Consider the following 12,045-nt stretch of genomic DNA (forward strand, 5'->3'; position numbering starts at 1 on the left):
ATGGGTGGACATAATATGAATTTGGCTTCTCTTATAACCTTTTTCAAAAGTTGGGTTCCCCCCCCTGAGCTCCCAATATAGATTCTTTAAGTTTTGCTCACCTGAGTCATATATGGTTCTAATTTTACTTGCATCATAGTGTTTTGGTGTGGTGGGTTTTTTCTTCTTACTGTTCACAGTTCTGATTTCTGATGTCTTTGAGTTGGACTGAACTATTTTGGGGGCATTGTTTCTATATTTTCAAACAACTCATAACTGCCATCTGTTTTTACTTGACTTGTGGTTGTGAAGATCATGCTTGGCCCATGGGATTTAACTGTGTGTGCTGAGAGGACGTGGAGTTGTGTCAGCCAGTGAAATATATCTGACTCCCCCGCCCCCCATGGCTCACATATGCATTTCATCTTGTGTGGTCCCACTAAATTGGATCAGCTTAACAGCACTACTCACCTTCCCTATCTATTACTTGTCGTTTGAAAATCAGATTGTAATAAGGAACATGAGGGCCAAAAATGTAATTCTGGGTGCAGAAATATAAAACGTGTATGTGAATAGTTATTATTTGCCTTAGAAATTGTATATATTTAATCTGTCGGTGTACCGTGATATTAAATTCTGTTTGCATGCATATGTAGTGGGAGGCTGACTCTCCTTTCCATGTATGCAAATCTGCTGTATTCTTTGTTTCAGGCCTTACTGCACTCTACAGTTCAGCAACACGAAGAAGCCATTGAAAAACGGTATTCATCTGTGGTTGAAAAACAGGCACATAAGTGTGAAGAACTGCTTATTGCTCAGGTAATTGCAGTGTTTTCACACAAAAGCTTGTGTAAAAATATGTATATTTTGGCCAGAATTCAAAGAGCTAGACACACAAGGGCATATTCATGTCCAGTGGATTTGTTTGCACTTTAAGTAAATCTTCCTATTGTATCACAAATGGGTTATGAAACTTCTGATCCAAAAGTTGCCTGCTACGTAGTATAAGTTGCTGTTTTTTGGGAAACACAAGTCCAAAGCTAGTGTGCCAAAATGACTGTGTGGTTCTACATTCTGTTTCTTTGATTATAATAAATATAACATAAAGTATTATACCATAGTCTGGCTATGTTTTAATATGTTGGATGAAATTATGATATTTAGTTAAATTTAACCATATGTTTACAGGTCATCAGCTCTGGAGAAAATTAAACTTTTGTGTCAGTTTTCCACAATTCATATTCCAGGTAGTGCTGTCATGATAAGGTGTGATTTGCCACGTGGTGTTTCAGCCCCCCCCCCTCAATTTAGTGAGAAATAAATGTTTTTACAGGGATGGATAATCAGTGTTTGGCAAGGATGGGTAACCTCTGGTCCATGGGCCTAATGACACCTTCCAGGCCTCCTCATTTGGCCTGTGAGGCCCCTTTTGGCCAAGCCATACATGATGCTAGGTAACTATTTTTTCCACAGTTAGAACCTTCATTGTGACCCAAGAAAACTATTTTCTTAAAAAAAAAATCATAGTATTATTTTTGCACAAACTTTGCATCTGCAAATATTTTCAAGCAGCCAGCACCTTTACCCCAGCAGGTTGCAATTCTCAGACAAAGGCCTTTATGTAATCACTTTTCTCACATAGAAAAATATTTGCAAAATGTGTTTCTAGGGGTTGCCCTCAAGACTTATAAGGTACACTGTTTCTGGTCTCTTTCTAAAGAATCCACAAAAATCTCAGATGTTATGATCAGCACTGAACTATCAGTGAGAGAGGCAACCTTTCCCTTGTGCATGACTTACGGGAAATGTCTACCAACGCTCTTCCATGAATATGTGAGGCTGTTATAACTGATGAACAATTAGGATCATTCAAAGATGCCCAATAAGGCAATATATGCCATCCAAGTATGTCATAAAATTCTGGCTGTGTTCCAGTTCCAAAACAACATATCTTTATGCTGATAACATATATGTGGGGAAGGAAGAAGATGCCCCAGCAGCTTGAAACCTCTGCCAGACAATGGTTGGGAACCTAACAACTCCTTTACAATGTTTGGATGGAATATATAACCATTGATATTAATAAATATGCTGGCCTCATTTAATCTGTATTTCATGTCTTGATAGACTAAAAATGCTTATGAACAGGCTCTAAAAATTCCACTCACATTCATCATGCCAAGTGTGACACCATATTCTGAAGAGCTTGACGAATGTCTGTCTTCAAGCAGTGACACCCAACCAGCCGCCCATCTTGATTCCACACCCCTGGTCGATACAAACACTGATATCCAAGTAATTGTACTGCTTGGGATTTAGCTGATCTGAAACTGAGTTACACTATAACTCAGTAGTTGTAATTTCTGCCTAGGCCACAATCATACTTTGTGGAGAGGACTACTGTGGACCAGGAATGGCTCTTGATGTAATTCCTAAGTTCTTTCTTATCTGACCTATCTCTTAACCATTATGAATTTGCAAAACTATCCCTGTCTCTCCTCCACTTTCATGCAGCCATTCTCATTTCAGCTTCAGAGCTAATCATGGTAAGTCTATACTGGAAGTTTGGCTAACTGTAGCCCAAATTAGGGTTTGCAAATGGCTTTCTATCCATGGTTGCAAACTGTAGTTTGGCACTCATGGACTGCCTTCAAGTCAATTCCGACTTATAGCGACCCTACGAATAGGGTTTTCATGGAAAGCGGTATTCAGAGAGGGTTTACCATTGCCTTCCTCTGAGGCTGAGAGGCAGTAACTGGCCCAAGGTCACCCAGTGAGCTTCACAGCTGTGTGGGGAATTGTACCCTGGTCTCCCAGGTCATAGTCCAACACTCTGACCACTACGCCACACTGGCACTCATAGTTTGTGAAAATGTATCTGCAGATATTGCAAACCATAGTTAACTCCAAATTTGAACAGGAAGAGAAGATAGGGAGGAGTTCATGAATCCATAGGAGGCCTTTATTTGTGGGAGATATAGTAGGAAACTGGACAGCATTTCACTTGTACCAGGCCAGTGAAATAGAGTATGTTACCTGGTTGTCTGAAGCTTCATGATTGCAACATTGATTGTGACAGCTTCTGTACTGCATTTCAGTTAATTAAACTTTTTCATAGATGAGTTTTTTGAAGCAGCTATGACTATATACAGCTGTGTACCTATCGTCATTCCTGAGACGCAAGCTTAATATAAAAAATTCTGACTGCTTGTGAACATGATAAAATCTGTTTACGTTATCTTCTTTGACTCACATTCCAGGAAAGAGATTTTTTTCTTTTACTTGGAGGGTTTTTTTTTTACAGGAATCATGAAAAACCACACGACTGTATTTACATTATCCTCTACATCAAACATTTTCATCGGAAGCTGTTGCTCAAAGAACTACTTGCAGAAGAAATGTAGCCTATTTCTGAACTTTTGTTTTGGTTTGATTTTAACAAAGTTGCCCTTTCTTCCCATTTTTCCCATAGAACAAAGTTGTTTGATCTAAATGCAGTGTTTTCTTCCTTTAAGATTAGGATGAGGAACCTTTATCAGATTAAGGGCCACATAACCTCGTGGGTAACATTCCGGGGGCCGTATGCCAATGATGGGTGGTGCATCCATCCATTCCCACCCCCATTAACAAAAGTCCGTTCATCCATATGCCATCCATCCACACAGTTATTCCAAACATACACACCCCATCCAAGCTGTTATTTAAACCTTTTCTCCCTTTCTCTAGCACGTTTCTCCCCACACAAAAAGCACAATTAGGTTTAGAAAAAAAAGGACTTATTCATATAAGGTTTTTTTTACACAAGAAGGGGAATGTGGTTTTGAGGGGTGGCAGTGTGTGGAGAATTACCTGACCCTGAGTAGCAATTAGACTTTGCACAAAGAGGATAGTGGTTTTTTGTGGGGGTGGGAGAAGGTGGCGCGGGCTTAAATCTGCTTGGCTGCCCCGCCCCCTGTGGTGTGCCAAGTCAGCGTGTCTATGCTGTGTGCTCATGCCTGCCCCTTTAAGATGGTGGCCGGGGATTTGGCAATGGCTGCAAAGCTCACCCTGCAGAGGGCGTATGTCCTAGGAATTGCAGCTTAGGGCCAAAATAAGACACAGAGAACAACTGTTGGGTTAAAATAATGGGCCACTTTATTAAACAGCAACCAATTAGATTAATGAACCTGCAGAGGGGACTAAAGTGCGGGAGCATCCTGATGACCCAGGCAAAGCCTGCTTCCAGCTGTAGGGCAACCAACCCTTGTTGGAGCATACCAATATGCCAAACCCCTGCCCCGTCCACACCCTGAAAGCACGTAGGGGAACCAACCCGTGTCACTGCTCCTTGGTGCCCTGAAACTCTGAGTGGATGAGGCACGCTGGCCCCAAAGCTAGCCTGTATTCTGCCCCCGGAACATATAGCCCTGAGCTGCAAGCCTCTGTAGCCGCCTATCACCCCCAAAGGTGCCTAAAGGTGTCACCTAGCTGCCCTTTCCCTTTTAACCTTTCCCCACACTTCCTGCCACTAAAGGGGTACAGCTTAGTCTCCTTTTACCCCACAGCTAAGTAGAATCTGGTAATAGCCCCTCTGCAGGATGCTATACCCACGTCGGTAAGACGAACACCATCTGGCCAAAATAGCTCCAACTTCTCGTGTCTTATCTCCAGGTGATGAATAACAAAACCACCAGAGTCCCTCAGAGCCTTCAGGATTTGCCTGTTGTTGTTGTTGTTATTATTGTTATTATTTACATTTGTATACCACCCCATAGCTGAAGCTCTCTGGGGTCACCAATTCAATACCATTGCCTACGTGGTAAGATGTTGGACCATACTAAGTGCACCCCTGGCCTGTGTCACTCAATGGCCCGGAAGTCACTACACGCCTTCTCAGTAAGGGCCTTGCCCTTCAACAAACCCAATTCATTACCCCCAAGGTGAATGACCAGAAACTGGGGCACAGCCCGGTCTAAAGCCGGCTGGAACAATGTGAGGAGGAGCGCATCCCAGCACATCCCTCGGCGGCTGAGCCACTGCACTGAGGCCCATTGGCTAAGCCCCAGCTGTGTACCAAAATGAGACTTCGCCACCCTGCAGCCTGCCCAGAAATACCATACTGGGTATGGTATTAGAGCCTTAGAGGAGGATGTGCGCCTGCTGCGCTCCCTTCCAGCAGCCTGTCAAAACAAACGGCATCAACTTAGAAGGGAATAATAACAATTCAACAGTTGGCTTTACGGATCCCTGTGAGTGGTCTAATATAAGCTTTGTAAACATCAGAGTGCTATCTGCCAACCGCCTGCAGCCTCTCTTTCGAAAAGCCCAGGCAGGCGGCTGTAGAGGCTGCCCCTATCCAGAAGGAGTGTGTCCCAAAATTGTGGAGGTCCACCCCTAAATTGCACAATGCAGCCTTCGCCAGTGCCCAGAACTGATACTTGATGAGGGGCTGGCCATCCCTGTGTGTAAATAGGTACACGGTCTGCAGTCCCCAAACCACCATAAAGCGTCGTAGGGCTGTTACTGGGCACAGTTCTTGCTGCTGGGAGGGGGATAGTGTAATCAAGTGTCCCTTACAATGTTGGTCTGTCTTGGACCATCTCAGTTGCAACTGGGCCCATCCGGTCCTCAGAAACCAAGAGGGCCTAAAGGACGTAGTCCGTTTTAGACCCTGCCACCACCTCCCTGATTCGAAAGGCCCCCCAAAATAGGGTGAGGGCAGCTGTGTGATATAGCAGCGCCTCAAAGGGGGAAGAACATAAGTCCTTCCATTGTCCCTGCAAACCAAGCAATAGCTCAGGGGAAAAGGGAAGCCGAGAATCCAGGGGGCCTGGGTGCTCACAAGTTCAACCCTCCGACATTCAGCAAACCCAAAAGTCGCCTGAGTAATCCTGTACGCCTTACGCTTTGGGCTAGAAAAGCGAGACCGGAGAGCTTACCTCGAATGGTCTTGTCTTCCCTGAAAACTGACAGCTCCCTACCTGCTCTCTGATAGCTGGCCATAGTGCTGGGTGCAATAGACAGGCTTATGACGCTTTCTGCCTCTCGCCTCCAATATCCCATAGTGCTAGGGGGACCACATCTGGTTGAGCCCTTGCAAACGGCACCAACTGGCAAAACCTCTCCATCTGGTTCCATGATACAGCATCAGCAACATGGTTATCAATACCCAGAACATGGCGCACCAGGAACAGAATATTATAGCAGAGACATTGCAGCACAAGGCACATGACATTGGGGTTTCTCGATGAAAGGGTGTTGATGACATGCACCATAGACACAGCACAGGTGAAGCATGCTCCAATATTGCAGTGCAAGGATTATTTTCAGTGGCAGTCTCTTATCTGACGTAACGTTAACTTGCACTCTGATTGTGTACAACAGTTCTCCTATGGGGAACTTAAGTAGCATAGCCCTGCATTCAAACAATACTGTTGTCTTAATGGCCACCAGCTCTTCTCCAGGAAGTGGCAAAATCATTGTTTTGACAAATATGAACCATGAAGGAAGGAAGGGGAGGAGAAAAGGGATTGTCATGGCCCTCTGCAAAGACCGATAAGGACAGTGAGTGGGAGAAAGAGGTCATTTATTTATTTATTTAAAGCATTTATATACTGCTTAATAATTTGCATTTCTAAGGGGTGTACACAAAAAACAAACCATACATAAAATAAACAATAGAACAGTAAAATAATCATAAAACCAAACATTACATTTAGATATCTTCAGGACATTATCTTAAAAGGCCATAGATGAGAACCCCGACTCAGAGTCGCATCCTTTTGCTTAGACTCTCCCCTGGAAGTTTAGTAGGCCCCCTCTTCCTTGGCTCTGGAGGAGAAGGTGTGGGCATCCAATGGCAGGGAAGTCTCTGCTCTGCCTGGGGAGGAGCCAAGCTCCATGGCACAGACTGAGCTGTCAGAGAAGGTAAAAAGCCAGGCGTTGTCTCCAAGGCAATGGCGGTGCAAGAGGCAGGAGCAGACCCAACCCACAAGAAGGAGAGTCTGGGTTCAGACCAGGAGCTCTTGGCAGGACAGACATTCTCACAGGTAGCTGGACTTTCTCCACCTCTGTTTAAAAGCATGGCAAGTAGGCAGGACTGATTATTGGAACAACTTTATGGTCCTGTGTAGTCTCCGATCCCAACTCCTGACCCTGGAATCCCAACCCTTGTCCTTGTCCTTGAATGCATTTAGGGAACCCTGAAGGCTCCTCTCCTTAGGTGGTTTGATCCGTGCCTCATCGCTGGCACCTACAAGCATCTGGATTGCTTTCTGCACTTCTTCTGTTGCTGAGTTTACACTGTCAGTCTGCTAGTATAAAGCTTGGCTTTTTTTTCTTACTGGAAAGTACACCTGTTGGCCAGGACAGGAAAAAAATACAGGATAACATTGCAGGTGCTTTCTCACTTTCATGGGGGGGGGTGGAGATTAAAGAACATAAGAGTTATTCCGAGGGTGAGAGCTCAGCCTCTTAAAGCCCTCAAAACAATGAAAGGAAATGGAAATGGACTGCCCAAGTCGATTCTGACTTAGGGTTTTCATGGTAAGCAATATTCAGAGGGGGTTTACCATTACCTTCCTCTGAGGCTGAGAGGCAGTGACTGGCCCAAGGTCACCCAGTGAGCTTCAGGGCTGTGTGGGGATTCCAACCCTAGTCTCCAAGGTTGTCTTAACCACTACACCACACTGGCTTTCACAATACAGGCATGGAATTGCAAAGTATGTTGCTAAACTAATGAGTAGATGTCTGTGATTCTTATTGAACCACATTCCACAATACATCCAAATCACAATAAATGCACTAGCTGAGGAAAGATTGGTGAGCACATATTGTGGATTGCTGGGAAAATGGTATTTCTGTAATATAAAGGGTTTGGAGAAAATAGTTTGTGTTTCCTAGTCCCCTGCAACTGAATAGCAGCTAAGAATATGGTTTCAAAAAACCCTATATCACATCTGGTTGCTATATTTATCAGACTTGTTTAGGAAACCCAGTCTACACTATTTGGTACAGCCAATCTCGGTTGTTAAAAATTAATATGTTTAGTATTTTTGTGTATTTTGTGATATTGGAAAATACATAATCATTTCCTTGGAAAAATACATGTTGCACTCAGCATCTGAAGACTTGTTTTATGTGCATTGCCAAATGAAATTTGATGGGCATCCACCAAGAGCAAGGCCATTTCAGTGGTGGTGCCAGGATTCCTCCTGAAGAAATCTGCTAAACTCCAACTTTGGTTGTTTTTGGGTGTTTGGCCCAAGATTTGCTGTTTTCTGTGAGCATTTTCCTAATTGGGTTTGATGTTCTGAGACTCAGCCTGATAGCTGACTTTGAGAACTGAGGCTCTCAAAAGTGACTTACAAAAGATTATCATAATAAAATCACAGAGGAGGAGGAGGGAGACTGAGAAGGTTGACCCTTTTAAAATTATAAGGTGCCCTGGTTGAAACTTTCTTACCTGGTAAACTGATCACTGATTTTGAAATAACCTATTATACTTCAGTCAGCCCTTATTTTTTGAGATCCTAATCAAAAATTAAAGCCTGGGGATTGAATACAGTATATATATTAATTAGCTGGCTAAACTAAACTACTATTTTCTCAGCGAAGTTATCATTTGGGCTACAGACTACTTGGAGCATAAGAAGCCATACATTATTTTTAGTAATATTAAGCTAAACTGAATTAACTTTACTTGAGATTAATTATTGTTTGAAGAGAGACAATAAGTTTTGAACTCATGGTTTGTTCCTCTACCATACTTAGGGAAAAAAACCCAAAGATTCTGATCCCTCCCATTTTGAGTTTTCCTTCTAGACCATTGACTTGATATGAATGAATTGAATTATAAATCTTGATAAAAAATATTTAATCTACATTTATGAAAATAATTAGTTGTTTGTAAATATCAAAGGAACTAACTCTCTCATAGCAAGATAGCTTTTAAGCAGATCCAGCTGGTACGCTAGCTGTGGACATTCTTGGACTGCGACAGCCTGACCACAGTGGTCCATGCATTGGTCACCTCAAGCTTACTGTAATGCACTTCATGAGAGTTGCCCTTGTATCTGGTCTGGAAACTTCAACTAGTGCAGAATGCACACCGGAGCAGATTACTGGCAACAGTTTTGTCTGCTGCTGAGAGAGCTGTACTGGTTGCTGATTTGCTACAAGGCTAGGTTCAAGGTACTTGTATTAATTCACAAAGCCCTAAGCAGCTTGGCCCTAAAGTACCTCAAAGACCATCTGATTCCTTATGCTCCACCTTGATCACTGAAATTCTCTGGTGGGGCCCTTCCGGTCGTTTCCCACACACTGGAAGATTTTTTGGCCTTCACTAGGGACTGAGTCTTTAGTGTGGCAAGCCTGCACTGTGGAACTCCCTACCAGTAGAGGTTTGGTAGGAACCATCCCTGCCTTCTTTTAGACATCTTCTGAAAATTGTGTTTAGACAGGACTTCCCAATATGAATTTTTCTTTTTAGCTAACCAGTAAGTATTGATGTTTTATTGCTGTTTTTAATTATGTTTTATGGATACTTTTCCTGATTTTATTATATTTTAATATGCTTGATATACGTTATGAAAATGTGGATTATAAATAGAAACATAAAATCATAGAATTGTAGAGTTGGGTTTATAATGCCATTGAATCCACCCCCTGCTCAATGCAGGAATCCAAATTAATATTTCAATTAAAAATGCAATGTTTCAATCAATCAGTCAAGAGTGAGAAAAGAGACACACTGTCACACACTCGTGTGCATAATAGAGCTAACTTTTCTTTGTCTTTTATACCTGAGATCACTTACAGATATAACTTTTTTAGAAAAAAAACTTTGCATTTGTTTATGTAAATTAATACTTGAAAATATGGACACATGGAAGATTGCAGTGACTACTTTAGTGACTAGAAAAACTGCAAGATGTATTTTTTTCTATTTATGGATTGCACTATTTTTCTTAAAACAGTGGAGGCTGCTGCAATATTCCATGTGACCCTACAACAAATGTTGCACTGCTCGCACAAGTAGACCACTCTTGTGAGCAAGTATTTCACAAATTTGTTGGCTGAGGTAACATCTGCTCTGGCTCTCTGAGGGCCAGACCATGGGGTACAAATGTTTTGTTCATGTATCTGTACTGTTCAAAAATAAAGGATGGTTTTCTAATTTTTATTCTAGAAGGTGAGGGGAGCTGAACACTGCTCATTTCTTCCTTATGTCCTCCATCCCTTCTTTTGGTTTAGCTCACTTTGGGTATCACGGCCAGGCTAAGAGAAAGCGAGAGCGCCCCTTCTTTCACTCACCATTTGTTGTGAAAATCGAACACACACCACACTTCTCAGGGAGATACATCTGGCTCCTTCATTGCCAACCAAACAGTAAATACTTTGTAATCCGGTGTGTTTTAAATTAAATTTACAATATCTTATAAAACAGCAACTCTGTAGATAATTTATGCTGGTTTCAGTTATAATTTTTTTTCATTTTCAACTGATGAGTATAGATTCTGATGATAGGTTGGATATAAATTATTGTAATAAATGGAATAAATAATGGCAAAAATCAGCACAGAATAAAACAAAATGCCATGCCTCTTTCTTGAATCCATATTTTAAAAACCTACAAACATTACCAATAAATAGTCACCATTTGTATAGCATATGTTGATGGAGTCATTGATCTTATTTCTGTGTATTATATAAAAATGAAGCTGTGGCCACACAAAAGATGACAAGTTATCAGTATAATTTTATGTAACTTGCAGTTGCTCTTTACTGCTGTTATCACTGAAGGGAGAGAGCAATTATCCAACTCTTCTCTAGCTGGATGATTAAGAATTTTAAAAGCTGGTTCTTCGTGGTCTAAGTGCAACCACACATTTGGATTTGCAGCTGTGGTGAGGAACATTTTAGAAACTCCATGACATGAATGTAGAAGTGTTGATTGGAGAGACTAAACAGGCAGAGAGCACTGAGGTAAAAATTCCCTTGTATTGGAATACACACTAGTGACAGTGTGAGAGACTCAGTCTGCCTTTTTTCTCACCTTTTAAAGAAAAAAAATCAATGAAGAGATAACCAGATAAATTTTTAGTTAAAATCTAAAATGCCTTGCAAAAGTAATCAGATCAGTGCTGTCATATTACTGAATTACAAATTGTACATTGCAATTTCGTTCTGAATGATATTTTATTTTGAAACACTGAGACTCAAAATCAATTATTGTAAGACGACATTGGTTTTATGATGGGAAAAGTTTGTAAGAAATGAAAAACTGAAAGATGTTGCTTGCATAAGCATTCAACCCCTGTTCTGTGGAAGCTCCCAGTTTACACAAAGAAATTGCCCTATCGAGGACACAATTACCTTACCATTGGCCTCAACCTGTGAACCATTAAAAGTTGCTGTCACATTGTCAAGATAAAAACCACACTGTTGAAGGATCATTGATCAGGCTGTGGATCTGAAGGAAAATGAAGACCAAAGAGCATTCTAAAGAAGTAAGAGATAATGTAATTGAAATGCATAGATTAGGAAAAGGGTACAAAATAATATCCAAGTGTTTGGATATCCCAATGAGCACAGTTGGATCAATAATCAGGAAGTGGAAGCTGCATCACACCACTCAGGCACTGCCAAGAAAAGGCCGTCCCTGAAAACTCAGCACTCAAACAAGAAGGAGGCTTGAGAGAGAAGCCGCATAGAGGCCAACAATAATCGAAGGAGCTACAAAGTTCAGTGGCTGGGAGTAATGGTGCACAAGTCAAGCATATCAAGAGCTCTGCATAACACTGGCCTGCATAGGAGGGTGGCAAGAAAGAAACAGTTACCCCAAAAGTACCATCTGAAAGCATGTTTGGAGTTTGCCAGAAAGCATGAGAGTGCCCCCGCTGCGATGTGTGAAAAGGTTTTGTGGTCAGATGAGACCAAGATAAAGCATTTTTGGCCAAAAATCAAAGCGCAATGTGTGGCGCAAACCTAACACTGCCCATGCCTCAAGACACACCATCCCTACAGTGAAGTGTGGCGGTGGCAGCATCATGCTGTGGGGATGCTTCTCATCTTATTAAGGTGAAA

General features: G+C 42.0%; 1 protein-coding gene across 5 annotated transcripts in view; it reads left to right on the top strand.

Moving 5' to 3' along the window:
• Nucleotides 1-12,045, top strand: part of CCDC91 (coiled-coil domain containing 91) — a 178,154-nt gene that overhangs the window by 112,878 nt on the left and 53,231 nt on the right. For all 5 annotated transcript variants that reach the window (XR_009757622.1, XM_061582528.1, XM_061582527.1 and 2 more), the window contains one exon: nt 691-798. Coding sequence is in view for 4 of the 5 variants with exons in the window: in XM_061582528.1 (XP_061438512.1) it covers nt 691-798 (108 nt within the window). In the remaining variant the exon portion in view is untranslated. The remainder of the gene's footprint in view (nt 1-690; nt 799-12,045) is intronic.

This window comes from Rhineura floridana, chromosome 8 (genome assembly GCF_030035675.1).
Source record: "Rhineura floridana isolate rRhiFlo1 chromosome 8, rRhiFlo1.hap2, whole genome shotgun sequence".
NCBI classification, from domain to species: Eukaryota; Metazoa; Chordata; class Lepidosauria; order Squamata; family Rhineuridae; genus Rhineura; species Rhineura floridana.